The following is a 20,225-nucleotide window of genomic DNA, read 5'->3' as shown; positions in this document are numbered from 1 at the left end:
AAGGAGAGGGAATGAAATTCTTTGGTTCTGATACTAAGAAGAATTGAGAAGAATAATTGTTAAGTCTCTTTTTGAGAGCTTGACAGGAATTTATATTAATAAAAGAGAAAGAAGGCAAAAATGCCCTTACACATAAGAAGCAGAAAAATAAAAGTTGTTACTAAAAACAGCTAGGACTAAAATAACTAGATGTCTGATGTCTAACAATCCGCATAATCATATACCCAACTGCATCTGTAGACAACTCATCCATAGACTCATAGTGAGAGAGTTCCTCCCAGCGAGACTGAAGGAATCCAAAGTAGTCAGCTATACTCTGAGTCCCTTAGGTAGCTTGGGCGATGTCTCGATAAAGCTCGTAGATCTCGGGTTATTCCGAGCATGCGTATATGTCTGAGTGAGGGCTGACCACAACGAGGAAACAGTCTCATGATACATGAACATTGTGAAGATGCGCTACTCCATGGAGTTAGAAAGCCATCCAAGGATAGTGCAGTTGTCAATATCCTATTGTTCAATTTTGGGATCAATTAGGGGTAGTTTATTAATGATGCCCAAAAGCCATCCAGATTTCCCTTTACTCCCCAAATAAAACTAATTGATCGATACCAGGATTGAAAATTCTGACCATCTAATAGGGCACTGGTAATGTGTTGGGCTGAGAGGTTTGCTCCAAGAATGGTGTTGTAGTCTTTCCTTGGTCTCTTGATGCGATGTTATTGTTTAATACGAACAAAGTAGTTGAAACTTTGGTTTTAAAGGAGGTCACTATGTTCCCAGAAACACACAAAATTGTTTTAGTCGCAAAATCACCAAACGGCCAAGTAGAAGTCACCACAAAACAACTCCCTTGTTGCTGTTGTGGGTCAGAAAAGGTACCTAGCTACTATCGCATTCACTTACATATCACCTTATTGCTGTCGTAGGTCAGAAAGTGGACTTGGCTGCTGTCGCAGAGCTTCACGTAACCCTTGTTGATGTCGCAATCACTAAAACGGTAGTCTGCTGCTGGCGTAGGTCTCCAAATCAAGTTTGTTGTTGTCGTAGGGCTTCACGTAGCCCCCAGTTGATGTTGCAGACACCTACACAACAATCTGCTACTGTCTTAGATGCCACAGAACCCTCTTACTTGCTGTCGTAGGTCAGAAAGGGGACTTGGCTATTGTCGTAGGGCGTCACGTAGCCCCCAGTTGATGTTGCAGACACCTACACAACAATCTATTGCTGTCGTAGATTAAAAACACAGCAATCTACTGTTGTCGTAGGTTAAGAACACCTTCTCGGTGACTGTTGCTGTTGCACTCACCTACACAACACATTGTGGTTGTCGTAGGTCACCAAAGAACTCCGTAGAACAGTAGCAAGGGTAGGAAAAAGAATCCTATCGAAGGGCAGAAAAAGCATAGTGCAGAATAAGAAAAGCCTTATCGCAACATGCGATAAAGGGAATATAAATAAAAAATGAAAGAGCCCCCGAAGGAGAGACCTTCTAGGGAAGTTGCGGTTTGGTTATTAGGTCTCAAGATCCAGAGATGTCGAGAAGGGAGGAAAAGAGAAGAGTGATGAGAGAAGAGAGGAGAGAACCCAAAAAAGGGTGGGACGTCCTCCAGGGCTCTGATACCAAGAAGAACTATAGAAAGTAATTGTCGAGTCTCATAAAGAGAGCTTGACAAATAAATATATTAACTAAAGTGTGAATGGACATAAATGCTATTACATAGAATTAATAATAAGAAACTACATTATTTCCAATAACACAATGGCGAAGTAAAGTAATTATTAATGACAAATTTTCAGATCCAATCTAGATTTTTGTTTTGTATTTTGGTAAGTAAAAATTTTCAATAAAAAACAAATCACAGGCGGTTGAGGGGACCAACACACAAAATGATACAAACAAAACTCAAAATCTCGAACAATGGGACTAATCAAGGACTAAATTAAAAACCCAATCCTATTTCACCAGTGTCTTTGAAGGACTAAATTACATACCTGATTCTTTCTAGATCCAGTAGCAGATGTAGGATCATAGATCATGTATCAGAAACCGATCAACATACTTTAATGCCTCACTTTAGCTCTCATGACACTTTTAGTTTCATTAATAATTATTCTCTCCTTTGCATCAAGGATTCAAATCTTGTACTTTTTGACGCTTGATATTGTGTTTCCCTTCTGTACATTTTTTTTCCTTTCACAGTCTACGAGAAAGAGCTCAGGTGGAACTACTTCTTCGATACATTGTCGAAGAAGCTCCTGAAGATGCTGAAAAGAGACGCACTTTCAAGTAATTATTCATGTATTCTTTATTTTTTTGTTTTTCTTATCTTTTTTGCTTCTAGAAACAACTTGATGCATTTTTTGTGTTGTGTTATTGTTATATAGGTTTCCGTTTATTGCGTGTGAGATATTCACTTGTGAGGTTGATATCATACTCAGAACCTTGGTAGAAGATGAGGAGGTCAGTAGTTATATTGTTCATCGCCAGTTCTTTGATTATTGAAGTTATGTTTATGCTGTGTTAAGACCTTCCAGAATTCTATAATTGCTTCTTTACCGAGCTTCATGGACTTTCCCTCAGTTGTACTTGTATGTTGTGGTTGTTCATCTTCTGTAGTTGATGAATTTGTTGTTCTCATTCTTGGAGCCGAATCACTCCCATAGTACGCTATTGGCTGGGTACTTCAGCAAGGTATCACATCCTTGATAATAATCTTCTATGTTAATTGAATTGATTAGAAACTTGCTTTGTTCTCATGAAATGAAGAAAATTCCATCTAAAATTTTATATTTTTTATATGTTCCTTCTTGTTTCACTCGGAAATTAAGCATATTGATTTGTTTTTGCAAGGTTGTCATATGCTTAATGATGCGGAAGACGGTCCCTTTCATGAATTTTGTTCAAGTAAGTCAAGTACTTATTTTTCTTATCCGATGACAGGTTTTCTTTTCCATTTCAGCGGGTTTTAAATGATTGGACGTGCCTTTTCCTATATGACTTATTGCTAATAAAATATAAAATCTAATCGAACTCACTTTTCCCTTTTAAGTACGCATCACTCAAATTTTAACCTGCATTTAAACACCTCCTTTGAGAATTTTTTTTATGAGCTCTTATTTATTACTGCATGAATCTGTTCTTTAATATTCACTAACAAATCCTAATCAGGGTTAAATGAAATGATACTTATAGGTAGGGTATAGCGATGAGTACCTCCACTGAAATACAAGAAATGCGCAACACCTAAATATGAATAATTGCACACTAAATGAAGAAAATAGTTGGTTCCCTAACTAAATGCATGAAGAATTTTCATAATTGTATGCTACATAATTACCTACCAACACGACCTTTTAGTTAGAGAACAAAAACTAGTAGTTGTTGATCGCCCAAGAGCTAATTGTGGGTATAGAAGGATAGTGACCCCTCCTAACTGCTTAGATTGTTCAGGTTCTGCCCAACAAGAGCAGGCCCTTGAAAGAGGAGGAAGCACTAACAACACCTTAGCATTTCGATAAAAGAACCAATAACTCTTCATTCGAGTAAGAGTAGCCCCCACGCCTCACATAAAATCTTTCTGACGCACTTCGGCTCAGCAAACCTCCTCCTTTATTATTTTTTTGATAAGTAAAGGGAATTATTAATAGGGAAGAAAAGAGAATGTACAAAGAAAATGGGGGACGAGATATCCAGCCCAAAAAGAGAGAGTAGATACAAAGAAAACCATACCTATCGGACTAATCCGCCAAGTTACAAATCCTATCCCATCTTACAAGAAAATTTTCAAAAAATACAACTCTAAATACCTTAAAAGAGTTTCCCCTAATAGAACAAAAGAGCTAACACCTAGTGCACCACACTATTTACATCTCATTCTACCCCTGTGAAAATCCTTCTATTTCATTCTTTCCAAACGGCCCAAAAAATCGTGAAATGGGTAATGCTCCACAAGATCCTCTTTGTCCTGCGAAAAGGGTAGCCCCAGTGTGCCCAAAACTCAAACAAATAGCTTATCGAGTTAGGGAGGCAGTTGTAGGTGCCAAACAACGAGAGAAAGTGATCCCAAATATGTTGAGTGAACTTGCAATGTAGGAGAATATGGCTAGAGGACTCCCCATCCACTTTGCACAAGACACAAAATTTTGGAGTGATCATACCTCTCATAATGAGTTGATCCAAAGCAGGAAGACGCCCCAAGGGAGCTAGCCAAATAAAGATAGAGATCTTTGTAGGAACTTTAGTGCCCCAAATAGCTTTGGTTGGAGAAAAAATCTGCACGACTTGAACCCTCATCGAATAAAAGAACGAGCTGAAAAGGCCCCATCTTTGGACGCCACCCAAAGCCTTTTGTCCTCATCATGAGGACTATGATGAAGCCCCTCTAAACAGCCAAATAAGCTTCCCAACTCTTCCATTTCCCAATCATTAAAGTGTCTCCTAAAATCTAGATCCCAATTAATCAAATCTTCTTTTCCTTGTCAAAAGCAAGAAATTGTTTTTCCTTCTTCGTAGAAATTGTGTAAAGAGAAGGGAACCTTTCCATAAGCGTGTCCGCACTGCACCAATGGTCTACCCAATAGCGCACTCGGTTACCTCTTCCCACCTTGAAATCTACAAACTTTCTAAAGGTAGGTAAACCTTTAAGAATACCTTTCCAAACCCCGCACCCATAGGGATCTTTTGCATCTTTGCTTTCCCACCCATGCTCCTCACCATATTTGCTACATATAACTTTTCTCCACAATTTATTATTCTCCTCCCCAAACCTCCACAACCATTTACCAAGGAAAGTGGAGTTCGTTTCGCCAAAGCTTCTCAACCCAAGACCACCTTGCTTTTTTGGCTTTCAAATCTTTTTCCAACCAAGCATATGGAGTTTCTTTGAGCCATCTTTGTCATTCCAAAAGAAGTTTCTGCAAGTCTGGTCAAGTTTCTTTTCCACGTTATGGGGTTAAGAGAATAAAGAAAGGAAATAATTTGGAATGAGCCCAAAGAACTCTTAATTAGTGTCAATATGGGCGTGAATTCTCTTCCTTCCAATGCCCCAATAAATAATGAAGGGGCAATACCCCACAAGAGTCTTTTGAGTGCATCAAATCCAACTCTAAGAAACAATCAACTCTCAATCAAAGTCCGCAAAAACCAAAGCATTCACACAATTATTCCAAACGAAGACAAGTAGCTCTAAATTTCATTAGTCAATAACGTATGTATGAAAAAGCGTTCCATTGACTTCCCATCCTTCTTGCATATAAAATTAGCAGTAATGGCACCTCTTCGAATGATGTTGTCCCTAATGAAATTTTCCTTCAAATAACAAACCAAATGAAGAATTCTTAGGGTCTTCATCTCCAAGGGTTTTCTTACCTTTCTCCTTCTCAAGGATGTTGAGAACTATGCCTTGAACATGGGACTTCAACTTGGCCATAATTTTGTTGATGATTCTTTTTTCAAACTTCTCAAATTGAGCTTCTAGATAAGATTGCGAAAACATCACTTGCACCAATCATCTTTTGTGGATCGTAGCAAGAGCTCTGATACCATTTGACGTAGCGTAAGTATACGAATCAATAAATTCAAAAGGAATTAAGAGATTTTGTTCAATGGAACATACATACAGAGGTCAACTAACTTTTTATTCACTTTCACTTCCTAACGAGATCAACACCTAATTTAAAAGTCAAGAGAGAAACAACTTTAAGAGACTTCTTCACTCATTGGGTTTAATAGAACTGAATATGAATTAGCTAAAGATACTCATAAATATTCTTCTAAAATATCCCTTTGGATCAACTAACTTAAACATCAAATCAAGCTAACACAAAACTATGTTTCTTGATAGATCTAAATCATCTAATAATACATGATGGACTGATAAAACTATTCCATCACAATTATGATCAATAATCATCAAATTTTATAAAAATTATTCCTTGAGGGACATAATAAAATTTTCTTGGCATTATAGATGAGTAAAAGATCCTCTCCAAGTCTCGTAAGTTTCACTTGGTAAAGAGTGTTCCAACATTTAAAAATCCAAACTGTAACCTCATTTAAGCATGGCTCAACATTTAGAAATCATCCAACTAAGCTATGATTAAGAACACCTGTTGCTCTTTCACACCACAATCTAAGAAAGAATAGCGACTATGTTGTTAATTACTTCTCTTGAAGTGCCAACTTAGCTAAGTGGTAAGATGTGTGGAGTGTTGTTCCCACGTCTTGGGTTCAAAGGTTCAACCCCTCTTGAACCCAATTCATTTGCTAACCACTAACCCTATGCCTATTAAAAAAGAAAAAAAAAGAAAAAGAGAAAAAGAGAAAAAGAATAGCGAGTGGAGCTGTCCAAGAAATGTTGATCGAAGTTCCACCACCTTGCAACATCTTTGTAGGAGTGCTTAGCAGATGGAACATCTTTATCCCTAGGATATTAAACCTAGGAAAACTTCTAATGAATAGCAGGTAATCTCTCACTAAGATCATGAATCATGTCTTAGTTACATTCATCAGCAGAATTTAATCCGATAGCATGAAATTGATCTGTATAAGTTGCGTTATAGCCAATGACAAGCCTGTCCAACATGAGCATGGAATTGATCTACGTAAGTTGGGTTACAGCTAATGATGAGCCTTGTCCAAATGATAGCATAAAATTGATAATCAAAATTTTTATTGGTGGAGTAATTTGTCTGTCTTGATATCAGGTCTTTGTTAATGCTTGCTTACATTTGCTAATGATATTGAACTGACTTTTTCTTAATCTAATCTAGGCACATCAGGAAATTTTTCATCAGCTGGTTGATCTTATTGGAATTACATCCATCATGGAGGTTAGTAGTGGACCAAATCTCGGTATATTACATTTTTAATTTACATGCTAACACTATGCATAGCTTTATATTTTCTAAATATGAAAAGATATTCAATTGGCCATTCCTCTTTCTTATATTAACCCCTATCCTTCTCTCCTTTCCTTCAAACATGTTTTGTTCTTTATTTCTGCACATTAAATTGGTCTAAGGAAAACTGCACATAGTTTGAATTCTTGGGTATTATCAACTCTTTTTTCTCATGGTTTCTGGATTTGAAAGCTATAGTTGATACTTGGGAGTTGTGTTTGAAAAGACATTTGGGTTGAACACTTGAAGGTCCGCCCCAAGGTGAGGTTCCAAGAGAAGGCCTCAAGGCATACCCCAAAAGTATATTAGCAGAGCCACAGATCTCAAGCAGGGAGGTGCTCATGAAGGACACCCCTCATATGTCGAGGCGTGTTCTTATAGGAAAAAAATGAGAAACTTGAATTAAATTTCATCTTCAATGCCATCCAACAAAAACCAAAAAAGTTCAAACTCCAAACAGAAATTTTAAGGAGAAAATCAAAATTAGAATTTTATTTTTAGTAAGTTAAAAATTTATTAAAAAAGGGGACGAGATAGCCCCGAAGAACCAACGTATCGAAAAGTATCCATCACGATTAATAAGAGAAAAATCAGTTGATAAAGAAGAAAAGGCAGTGTTTGAGGGATGGTGAGTATTTATATTTTGGTGACAATTCTGTGTGGGTCTTAGATAGAGTTTGCTGCACAGATGTCAGGATCGGATTGGTGGCATTATAGGTGGCAGTGGAGGTGTCCCCACTGTTGTTCATCTTAATCAGAGGTGAGCTTCAGTTCTGGACATTTGTGTGAGGATTTCAGCCTTTAGGGACATCACTTTCTATATGTTTCACCACTCTAATGTCTTTGCCACCGTGTATTGTGGCTTTGCTCCTCTGACCACCATCATCATTGATGTTGTAGTAGAAGAAACGTTTCAAGAGTGTAGCAAAGAAAAAATAGTGGAGCAACAAAACGAAAAAAAAAAAAGCGTTAGTGTTTTTAATTTTATTTTAGAGTCCCCGTTGCACAACCTAACTTGGACAAAGTGTTAAATCTTTTTATGGATATAAATCTGTCATGTTTTTCATTATAAATTTGTTTTAGACCATTCCTGTTCATGTTCACCACTGAAAAATGGAGCTGAGTAGGCAATCTTATACTTGATTTATAGTGACCAAGTTTTGTTCTTTGGCTAAATTGTTTAGATTGTTCAGTTTTTAATGGTTTCTTTTTTCATCTTTTTATTTTTCGATCTTATGTATTTCTATTGGTTGCAAGACCCCCATTGCTAATATTTTTCTTTTGTAAGCAGGTTTTAATTCGTCTAATTGGTGCTGATGAACATATGTATACCAATTACATGGATGCTATGCAGTGGTTAGAAGATACGAATGTCCTTGAGATGATTGTGGATAAGTTCAGTTCGTCGGTAAGCATCAAGAATGACCTTCCCCTTGTCTGATAATATTGTATCCCCGCCACAAACATGTCTTATTCACTTTGAATGGACTGCACAACACACTTTTCTGGCTTCTTGGACCTGACTTATAAACCTTAGTGCAATTTTATTTATGTGCATGTTTCTGTGTAGCAAAGCAGTACTAGGATGTTAAAATATAAGGTTATTCTAACAAGGTTATTATGTTAGAATATAGGGTTAAACCTATTAACGTAATTACCCTATGTTCTAACACGGAAGTGAAGTTTTAATGCACCATTCGATGGCTCACTCTGGGATTCCTTAGAAAAATGTCAACCTGTGAGTTGTTCAATGGCTTAATTCTGAAATAGATGCCATAATTTTTCTTTGTCTAAGATGATGGGATTAACAGTAGAGGAAGAGAGGATGGCTTCTTCAACACTCTCCCTCCCTAGTTTACCATATAAATACACATGTAGCTGTTCTCCAATATTACAATCATGTGCATTTTTTCATTTCCACAGTTGTAATCTGGACACTGTAAGTAAAATTTTGTTGGGAAAACTATTACAGGATTGTCCTGAAGTTCATGCAAATGCAGCAGAAACACTTTGTGCTATAACTCGATATGCTCCTCCTGGACTTGCAACCAAAATTTCCAGCCCAAGGTATTTTTTCCATTTTATCCTCACGTCTTGGTTGGAGATCTGTATGATGCAATCAGTTTCTTCTCCTTTTATTTTTCCTACTTATGCAGATAACATGAAATAAATCATTTTTTTAAAAACATATAATGTGATAAATCATAATTTTTTTACTTAGTTTTCTCTTTCAGTTTTGTAGGAAGATTATTTCGTCATGCATTGGAGGATTCAAGACCTACATCTGTTTTGGTTCACTCATTGTCTGTATGCATATCTCTGTTAGACCCTAAGAGGTTAACATCAGGTCCATACCACACATACAGAGGCCAGCTAACTCAAGGTTCATCAATAAGTGCTAATCCAGAGACAGTAGAGGGCATGTTGGGGAGCCTTGGTAATAAAGTTAGCTCTTTTTATTATTTTTTTCTTTGTTTTTTCCTTTTTTCCTTTTATGATTATGATTTCTGTCCTATATCTGATATTGTTATTATTCTTGTGAACTTCAGAAGCAACTTGCATTTGATTGAAATTCTATCATCTACTTTGTTTATCTTATAGCTTAAAGATGTTGCCTCCAAACCCTTTTTCTTGCATCTAGTGGTAACTGAAATCTAATCAACTGGTAGTAATAGCACCCTAATATCTATAGCATGGTAACCGGAGTGGAAAAATGAAGATTAACATATCATAGAAAGTGTTCTTATCCCAACTGAGAGAACCAATATACATTTTATTTTTTGACAGGCAGTTGATTATGCTCTAATGCACCTAGAGAGTTTATTTTGTGAAAGAAGTCCCAAATGGATGTATTGCCATATTTAAGGACATGCATGAGAGAGGAAATGAGTTTTCAATTGCATTTGGTTGCTCATATCTATTTGCTCTACTTATAGATGAACTAATTTCTCATACTCAAGAGCAAGTCACTTGGTGTATGTTATTTGCAGATGATATAGTGTGAGTTGATGAGAAAGAGAGGTGGTAATTCTTACTAGAACATTGGAGAGTTGCTTTGGTGTCCCATGGTGTCAAAATAAGTACAATCCAAACAAGGTATGTGGAATGCTAATGTCGTATCCACACTCGTGGAGAGGTCTATTCGGTGACCAAGAGATCCAGATTATTGGCAGTGAGAATTCTTGTCCGGAACGGAGGCATTAACATGGCTAGGGGGGCCAAAGTGGTGTATGGGCGGTTTACGTACACGATGACTTTTGCAGTGGCTGATTTGTTTTTTCACCTACGATCGATAAGGAAGGAGACAGAAAAAGGAAGGAGGTGGTGGCAAAACTTATGGGCCAGATGGAGGTGATGACGGGGGAAGCCAGAGGGAGAAACGGGTGGTTTGAGGGTGAGTCGTTGGAGCCGCTGAACCTGCCGAAGAAGATAAGTGATAAGGGGCTGGACTCATGCTTGGTTCCCAGCCCACAAACACAAGGACACTTAGAGGTAGATAACGGCCTCTTGGTTCAACCATTAGATAAGGGAAAGGAAAATTTTGGTTACTTAGACCAACAAATAGATCTGGAAGGGTTGGATGCAGAGATTTTTACTGAGGCTATGAGATCAAGGCAATCTTTGGATGTTGAAGGGGAGGTGCAGTGCACAGTTTTTGAGGAGCACCCTCTTCAAACATTAATGATGAAGTGATGTTGAGGCTGTATCAGAAGGAGCTTTTAGAGGCTTTAGAGTTTGGGGGTTGTGTGAATTCGGGTTCAGGAGTTGATTCGGTAGATCAAGGCTTTTTGTCACCTCGATCTGGTGTAGACACCTTTTTGGATTCTGACTTTGATGAATCTTTTGTGAATAATTCCGTTGCTAGTTCTTCGCTGTTGGAGAGAGAACTTTTTACGAATAAGTTTTTGAGTTCTGTAGCAGAGATGGGGTTTCCTTGGGAAAAGTATGTTAGGACAAATGTCAGTAAGACTGGGGCTGTTAGTTTTGTGCATGACAGCTCACATGCAAATAGTTTTGGAAAAGGTTTTTCTATGAGACGTTTAAAGGTGGGTAGTACGTGCCGCGAATTTGGGCTCAAGGAGAACCAATAAGGCGAAGCCCACTAGTATCTCAAGCTGTTCGAATGGGCCATCAGGTAGGGCTTAAAATGGGACTGATTTATTTGAAACTCGAATCCGAATTTAGCGGGTTTGGTTCTGTCAAGGATATCCGAATTAAAATATGGTTCGGATATGGGTTGATGTCCCTTGACCCGAGCCAGATTCAGGTCGGATACGGATCCATCCATATCCGCCAACATTCAAATGATAAAATACTTTGAAAGTTGTATTTTTATATTTTTCAAACAATCTATCATCAACCAACAATGGTTGGGTGTAGCGATCAAGGTTTCTCTTCAAGATGAATAGATCTTGAGTTCAAGTCACCATTTGATCACATTTTAGCAATTTTATTTGAAATAACCTTGAATAATTTGACATTATCTGATCCGATCCGATCGACCCGAATCCATCAATTCGGTTGTATCGAATTCGGATATGGATTTAATGAAAGTAAAATGGGTCGGATATGAATTTAATGAAAATAAAATGGTTCGAATATGGTTTTAGTTAGTAGGATCCGATTCAGATTCAGATATTTATTCGGATAAAAATTAAAATATGGATATAGATATACTTATATCCGGCTTGAACCTGACCCATTTTAAGCCCTACAATTAGTCCTTATTAGTGATGCAGACCTGGATTTATGTCCATCAAAATGACAAACAGGCCGTGAGGAATAAATTCAATGGGAGTATCGGTTTGTGTCACTTATGGTTTTTTGGCGTGAAATGATCGTGGACCCTATGAGGGGTATTTTCGTAATTTTGTCAAATTTTGTGAAAATTGGCGAAATTGTTTATTTGGTTTGAATTTATTATTTTTTGTGTTCGAAAGGGTTTTCCTAAGCGTAATGTAGGCTCTAAGGATGTTTTGATATCGGGGGTATTTTGGTAATTTGATGATTTTTTAGTGATTTTTCTCGTAAAGCTTCTTTTTATCTCAAAATGACGATTTCTATATTTTTGGATTATATTTTCCTAACGTAGCGTGGTTTTGGAGGCCCAAATGGGCTATAACCTTGTATATTGGGTTGCTGAGTACAACATCAAGGGCCATTTAGAAGCTAGTGGGCTGGGGCTATGAAGGATGGATTGGGTCAATCCTACCCAATATAATTCTTTTGAAACACCACTGGTCTCAGGCTTTGAATCAGAAAGGGCTGAAGATTTCTCATCTTCTCTAGATTTAGTAGAGAGTGGAGTTGAGGTGAAGGAGATTGCAGGGGGGTTCTCAGGCTAACTAAATACCATCTTCACATGGAGGTATCCTTAGGGGAGGGTGGGGGAGGCAATTCGAAGGCGAATCTAATGGTTGAGGTTTAATTGTTCTCTTATAGGTATTCCGAAATTTATAGGGTTTAGGTTTAATTGTTCTCATCTGTTTGTGCTTCCGTTGCGGTGCCTTCCAAATTTGGGGACGTGGTATAAATCTAGAAGTTATTCGTCATATGTGATTTGTCTAAAAAAGAGATGGGGTTCCTTGAGGATACATTCGTCTTCTTATTCTAGACCTAATTCAAGGCCTTCCCTTGTGAGTAATCAGGAGGGTAGGGGCAGGAAGGCTTTTGGCTTCGAGGTTCATGTCTTATCTGTGGTTTAGTGTAATAATAAGAATCGGTTTACTGTGGATGGGATTCAGGGGTTATGGCAGCTAGGGGAGAGGAAGAAAGCGACGACAAGAGGAGAGTTTCAGTCAAGTTAATGAATGGGTGGTTCCTGGATCATGTGTTAGATATTGGAGTGGCAGGGGGAAATTCGATAAATTTAGCAGTGTTGAGAATTTGTGAAATTTGTGTTGGGTAGGAAGAAGTTTGGGATGTTTTTTCGCAAGGAAGATATGGTAAAGAGGACCAGTGTGTTTGAGATTAATCAAGACAGCTTGGCCAACTCTCAGATTGCTTCTTTGTCTGGGAGCATAGTCGGCTCCCTTTTGACCGAGTGTCACAGAGGATTTAGCAAAAGTGATTGGATTCAGTCAGAGGGTAGAGAGATCGCAGAAATTACGACACAAATAAGAGGTAGGGGGAGGCAATCCAAGGAAGTGGAAAAAGATGTGACTAAGTTTCCTTTGAAATCGGGAGGGAGTAGGAGAAGAGCTAGGGGTTAATCAGCTGTGAATGATAGTTAAGATCTTGTCGTGAAATGTTAGGGGTTTGGGAAATGGTCATAAAAGGGTTTCGTGAAGTAAATTGTTCGCTTCCAAAATCCTCATATTGTGATTTTTCAAGAGTTTATAAGTTGGAAGGGGTTTGCTACTCTCTTATCGCTAATGTGTGGGGGAGGGGAAGCCGTGAGGTAGGTTGCCCCTTCCGGCAATAGGAACGGTGGGGGGCATTATTGTCATATGGGATTTTCGATTTGTGGAAGATAAGGAGCATTTGATAGGGGCCTTCCCTATGTCTCTCTTGTGTAGTGGCGTGGGCCCCCCAGAGACTTGGGTCTTAATTGGTGTTTATGGTCCGACTAAATCGTGGGAACGTGATCAATTTTGGGAGGAATTGGATGATGTGGCCATTTATTGGGATAAACCTTGGTGCGTTGGAGGCGATTTTGACGCCATCCGTTTGCTTGTGAAAAGAAAGGAGGTTATAGTTGCGTTTTTACTATGGGGAAGTTTGACGAGTTTGTGAATAGGAATGAGTTGGTTGTTTTATCTTGGGGGCCTCACTTTACGTGGTCTAATAATCAAGAGATTCCTACTTTATCTAGATTGGAGAGGTTTTAGGTGAGTATTAGTTGGGAGGACCTCTTTTGCTCTATTATTCAGTGGGTTATCCCTAGGCCGATGTCGGACTACTCCCCCATTTTATTTATTGGAGGGAGGGACATACTTGAGATGCCAAACCCCTTTCCGTTTTGAGAATATGTGGTTGAAACATGATGGTTTCGTGGAATTGGTCAATGACTGGTGGAATAGTTTAGAAGGGAGTGGGAGACAGGGAACGGTTTTTAGGATGAAGTTGAAGGAGAAATTGAAAGTTTGGAATTTAGAGTGTGATTGGAGACTTGAAAGAAAGCTTTGTTGGTAGATATCAATTTTTTGGATAGAGAAAAGAAGGGTGATTTTTTGGATGGGGGGAAAAGAATGACCCGTTTTAATTCTATAATTGAGTTTCAAAAAGTCGTATTGTTGGAAGAAATCAGTTGGAAACAAAACTCCAAGGTGAAATGGCTAAAGAAGGAATTTCATTGGAAGATTTGTAGTCGAGGATAGGGTGCTTGAGGATGAAGAGAGCATCAGGGTCTCCACTGCGGATTTCTATCAGAAACTTTACTCGAAGGATTGTGAAGAGACATTTTTTGAATGATCTTGTTTTTGACACTATCACGGCAACCGATAAGGCTGGGTTGGAAATGCCTTTTCCTAAGGAAGAGGTGTATCAAGCAATCATATGCATGTGTAGCGACAAGGTGTCGGGTCGCGGCGATTTTATGATGGGGTTCTATAAGCTTTGTTGGGAGGTGGTTAAGGAGGATTTGATGTTGGCTATGAGGGATTTCTATGAAGAGTGCTTTCTTGATCACGGGTCCAATTTTACGTTCATAACTCCTATTCCTAAAAAGGATGGGGCCGAAGAGCTAAGGGATTTTAGGCCAAACAATTTGGTGACTTTTGCCTATAAGATTTTAGCTAAGGTTCTTGCCTTGAGGCTGAAAGCACTGATACTTAAGATTATTGGCAATGAGCAAGGGGCTTTCATTAGAGGGAGGCAAATTCTAGACGGTGTTTTGGTGGCTAATGAGTATATAGATTCTAAAATCAAGTCGGGGAAAGCTGGTTTAGTTTGTAAAGTGGATATCGAGAAGGCTTACAATCATGTTAATTGGAATTTCCTTTGGTATCCAATATATAGGATGGGCTTTGGGGGGAAATGGATTCATTGGATGAATAAATGTGTGTCCGCAGCTTCCTTTTCTATTTTGGTTAGTTGGAATTTCCTTTGGTATCTCATGTCTAGGATGGGCTTTGGGGGGAAATGGATTCATTGGATGAGTAAATGTGTGTCCCCAGCTTCCTTTTTTATTTTGGTCAATTGTACCCCTATCGAATTTTTTAGAAGTTCAAGATGGTTAAGGTAGGGTGACCCTCTCTCCCTCTTCTTTTTCAACATTTTGGTGGATGCCTTGGGTAGGATGTTTTTTCGAGTGACCTCTATGGGTGCCTTGACTGGGTTCAAAGTGTCTCAGATAGGGCCTAGAGTTATGCACCTACAATTTGCAGATGATACGCTAGTCTTTTTCGGCGCTACTCCAAGTGAGGTTTGTTTTCTTAGAAATAGCCTTTGCTTATTCAAGACTGTGTCTAGGCTTCCTATTTACTTGAAGAAGAGCAAGATTTTTTGCCATTGGTGAAGTTTTCGATCTCGAGGCTTGGGCTGATTTTTTGGGTTGAGAAGTTGATTCCTTGCCAAGCTTTTACCTAGGTCTCCCTTTGGGAATGACTTATAAGTCTTATTCGGTGTGGTGGGAGATGGTGATGGATAGAGTTAGGAGGAGGCTTAGTTCTTGGAAAGTTAAGTATCTATCTAAGGGAGGGAGGTTGACCTTGATTAGGAGCACCTTGTTGAGTATTTCGATGCACTTCTTATCGTTATTCACTATTCCAAGTAGGATTGATGCTTAATTGGAGGAGTTGGTGAGAGACTTTTTATGGAATGCCAGGAATGGAAATCACAAGTTTCATTTGGTGAATTGGAAATTAGTGTGTCCTAGGAAACTAGGTGGTCTTGGAATTAGAAGATTCAAGGTCATCAACAAAGCATTATTGGGCAAGTGGCTATGGAGGTTTGGTAACGAAAATGAACTTTGGAGGAAAATAGTGGCTGATTAGTTTGGAGAAGATTCACTTGGTTTGGAGTCCCGACCTAGTTTGGTTGTGGTGTGTGGAGAAGTATCTCTGCTTTGGGAGAGGTTTTGGGGGTGCATATTAGATTCGAAGTAGGTGGTGGGGATTGCATTTGCGTCTGGGAGGATAAGTGGTGTAGTGATACTGTTTTACAGTTTCTGTTTCCCGAGTTGTATGCGTTATCCTTAAGGAAAAGAATGCATGTCTCTACCTTTTTGATTTTTAACGAGAGGGGTGAGTCTTGGGATCTTGGTCTTAGAAGAAGACTGAACGATTAGGAGATTCATGATACTATCTCTATCCCAGATTTACTAGCCTCCATGAGTCTTTCATTGGATAGAGCAGATCGTCGGATTTGGAAAGGCAGTGGTGATGTTCGCTACTTGGTTAGATCTCTTTACTCACTTATTGAAGATTATACCAAGGTTTGTTTTCTTTCTTCCTTGATTTGGGCAGCCAAGGTTCCTTCTAAAGTATTTTTTTTTTGTGTGTGTGTGTGTGGTTGCTGGCCTTGAATAAGTCAACAACGATTAATACTCTTAGACGTAAGCACCTCGTTTTGATTGAATTTTTTTGCTTGTGCAAGTCCATCGGGGAGTCGGTGGATCATATTCTTATACATTGTGAAGTGGCCTACGACATTTGGTCTTTCTTTCTTTCTTTGTGTGAGGTTTCGTGGTGTCTTTCGAGTTCGGTTGTCCCTCTTCTTTTTAGTTGGAAAGTCTATTCTTTTTCTGGCGGGAGGAAGATTCTGTGGAAGTTCATTCCCTTTGCAATTTGTTGGGGCTTGTAGAAAGAGAGGAACTTACATATGTTTGAGGAGAAGAAAAACACCATGCAAGAGATTATTTCAAGGTTTATTATTTTTTTGGTGCAAGCAATTTAAGTAGTTTAGGGGTTTCTTTTTCGAAGATTTTCTGTTTAGGTGGAATAATGTAATTAGGGAGTGATCGCTTTGTTTTTTTCTTTTTTCTTTCTTTATTTTCCTTGAGGACTTGTTGTCATCTTTTTAATAAATTTAACTTATCAAAAGAGAAAAAATGGATAATCAAGAAATACCCGAAAGTGATCATTTTTGTTACCTCGGGAGGTTGAGGAGGATGTTGCTCATAGAATTGGAGCTGGATGCGTGCTAGGTGGGTGACACATCCCAATTTAATTAACAAAAATGCTTTTGAAGATGACAGTTAGACCGCCTTTGCTTTATGGGGCTAAACGTAGGGTGGTCAAGAAGCAATATGTTGATAGATTGAGATGTATAAGTATAAATAGGAAAATGTAGTAGCCCCAATGCCCACAAAACAAGAGAAAGTCAATTGATATAGTTTGGTCATGTGCAATAGAGGCCTACTACCCTAATTAGAAGGAATGAGCAAGTCAAAGGATCGAACGAGTTATAGGAACACCAAAAGACTGTATATTAAGACATGAGAGCGAATATGAACTCACTTGCATTAGTATAAGACATGGATTTAGATATAATTGAATAGATAGGCAAGATTTGTCCTGCCAACCAAAATTTTGAGATAAGGCGTCAATGATGATGATAAGCATATTGGTGAAGGCAGGGTCAGTATATATATGTGTGTGCCCTCCATGGTCCAATTAAAATGCATCCAACTTAGGCATTACACCATATGCTCTTTCAAGATAAAGCTATTTATGTAAATGAAAATGTTCTAATTCAAGAGCCTACAATGAAGTATACAGTTCCTTGTTATGACCTCCTTGGTGGAGGATAAGGTACAAGGGCTTACCAGACTTGCTCAACTTTCAGATATTTGAGTTCGGCATCCTTCAAAGTGCAATTTCCATAGTACATATATCGTTTGGTCTTGTGTTCTTGTGCTAAAAGTGTGCCAATGGCTTGCTTGACATTAGCCAAATAGAGTAATAGTTGTTTTCTTGGCAACAACGCCATCATCATAGGCGTGTCAGCCAGAGACTACTATATTCTTCTAAATGTTTTTTCGTGTTTTGGTGTCCAATAAAGGGTCGTCTTCTTATTTAAGGATGAGGTGAACAAGAGAGTTGCCGACCCAATCCTAAAACTTAAGTGTTGACAACCATTTACCCCAAAAGACCTATCTGTTAGAGAAGGGGAGAACTATCAATATAAGAGGGGGTCACGGGGCTTAACTGGGGTATGACACACCTGAGAGTGGAGGAAAATATACACTCATCACTCCCCCTCACTTGTAAGGGTGGAAAAATTCGAACCGGTGACCTATACGAACCTAGCGCTTTGATACCATGTTGACAACCATTTACCCTAAAAGACCGATCTGTTAGAGAAGGGGAGAACTATGACTATAATAGGGTCACGGGGCTTAACTGGGGTATGACACACCCGAGAGCGGAGGAAAATATACACTCAACAGTAAGGCAATTGCAACTCTTTTTTTCATGAAAAAAATATTTTTAGAAGAGGCCCATGCGTCTCATATACTAATTAGAAAGTTATCGAGCACAATTATGTGTGTATAGTCTTTCTTCTCATAAGTGTACTTGTATCATTTATGTTATTGGGTAGTTCTTATGACGTGGTTACTTTGACTTTTATATACTTGTTATTTTTTTCAAAATTCTAGTATATTTATAAATAAAGTTGTATAATACATGTGTACAAATTAGCAAAACATAGAGTTCGCAGGGTTTTCCTTTGATGATTTTATTTTTAGATGGGACTCTTTATGTAATCAGTGATATTATTGGATAGTTCTTATGACGTGGTTACTTTGACTTTTACATACTTGTTATTTTTCTCAAAATTCTAGTATATTTATAAATAAAGTAGTGTAATACATGTGTACAAATTAGCAAAACATAGAGTTCGCAGGGTTTTCTTTTGATGATTTTATTTTTAGATGGGACTCTTTATATAATCAGTGATATTGTTTACTTCTTTTCCTTGTTGTTCTTTGGGAGGCCTTCTCGGCCTCCTTTTATTCTGTTTTTCTCTTTGCAATATATTATACTTATCAAAAAAAAAAAAAAAAAAAAAAATACATGTGTACAAACATGTCTGTGATTTTATTCTGAAAGGCATTCTTTCAGGTATCAACATGCAGTTTTTTTTTGTATCAAGTCAACTCGTCAATGCTAAGGGTCAAGTAGTCTGATCTAAGTGCGACTTTGGACTGGTTTGGCAATGGTTTATCCTGTAACTCGGTTTTTTTATGTTAGTTTTGGACTTGGATATTCAGATCTGAGCTGTCTAGATGTTCTAGCTGGCTTGGAATTGACCCCAAATGATCTAGACTTCTAAACTGAATTTCAAAACTACAAACACAACCTGATGTAGGGTAGAACACACGATCCTAGAGTTAATGTTAAAAATCTGGGTTCTAGGGTGAAATCCCAAGAACTAGGAGTAATCAAAAATCTCTATGTCGAGCAAAACAGACTAAAAACTTCAATCTGGGTTTGAGATTGATTTCCATCAATCTCAACACTAAAATTAAGAATCAATATCAAGTTCTTATGCTCAAAAAGAAAATAATAAAGAAAGGCAAAAAAAATCTCTTCTTTTTCTTTTATTAATCAATCTTCAAAAAAACGAAGTCATTAAATTTATTTATTGGAGCTCCTTATATAGATAACTCCTTAATAACTACTTAGAAATCTTCTAAAGTACTAAAAAATAACTTCTTAATATATCTATAACATATTATTAACCTTCTAATCCTATTATAACTCCATTTGGACATTTGAAAAGACTTCTAATTTTAACCTAAAGAATAAAAACATAAAACAAATTAAAAACTAATTAGGAAAAGAAACTTTTTAAAATTGAAATAGAAACTAACTAGGACTTCTTAAGCATCTTAAAAAATAGAAACTCAATAAAAGATAGAGTCCTATGAGAAGTTGGACTAGCTCTTGATGACCGGTCAAAGATTGGATCAAGTTGACTCGATCAAAGATTTGACTCAGTCAATGTTGCTGATTTCTTTCTTTGACAGTTCTCAATTCGATGATAGACATTGAGATAAGTGTCGGCAAGCCTATCTACATCACAACCCTTGTTAGATATGTTGGATTTATTTCTCACATACAACGAAAGAGTAATATCGACAAAAATGAGGAATGCTTTGGTCGAAGGCACTTTAAAACGGTGAAGGGAAGGCCAAATTGTATGCGAATTGAGGTGGTGAAAAAGAAACAATTTAAAATAAAATATAGCTGTAGATTGAATGCTATGGTATAAATGTCATGTATAGCTGGTCCCAAATAGTTGGGATTGGATAATACTTGATGATTGATAATGGTGACAATGATAATGTCTGTGCTTCTAGTATGTGTGGGTTTGACTTCCATGTACAAAAATAATTAGTAATGATTGTGAAAAACAGGACTTATCCCGGGGAAGAT

General features: G+C 37.9%; 1 protein-coding gene across 3 annotated transcripts in view; it reads left to right on the top strand.

The window, feature by feature from the left end:
• The window catches only part of LOC147388039 (SIT4 phosphatase-associated family protein), a 55,094-nt gene that overhangs the window by 15,852 nt on the left and 19,017 nt on the right, over positions 1-20,225 (top strand). For all 3 annotated transcript variants that reach the window (XM_086420079.1, XM_086420077.1, XM_086420078.1), the window contains exons 4-11: positions 2,201-2,287; positions 2,386-2,461; positions 2,618-2,692; positions 2,852-2,905; positions 6,772-6,831; positions 8,192-8,308; positions 8,873-8,967; positions 9,135-9,337. In XM_086420079.1, coding sequence (XP_086276205.1) covers positions 2,201-2,287; positions 2,386-2,461; positions 2,618-2,692; positions 2,852-2,905; positions 6,772-6,831; positions 8,192-8,308; positions 8,873-8,967; positions 9,135-9,337 — 767 coding nt within the window. The remainder of the gene's footprint in view (positions 1-2,200; positions 2,288-2,385; positions 2,462-2,617; positions 2,693-2,851; positions 2,906-6,771; positions 6,832-8,191; positions 8,309-8,872; positions 8,968-9,134; positions 9,338-20,225) is intronic.

The sequence above is a fragment of the Akebia trifoliata genome, chromosome 13 (assembly GCF_017979445.1).
Source record: "Akebia trifoliata isolate Shusen 1 chromosome 13, ASM1797944v1, whole genome shotgun sequence".
NCBI lineage: Eukaryota > Viridiplantae > Streptophyta > Magnoliopsida > Ranunculales > Lardizabalaceae > Akebia > Akebia trifoliata.
The sequence above is the reverse complement of the archived record's forward strand: the minus strand, read 5'-3'. Positions and strand labels throughout refer to the sequence as shown.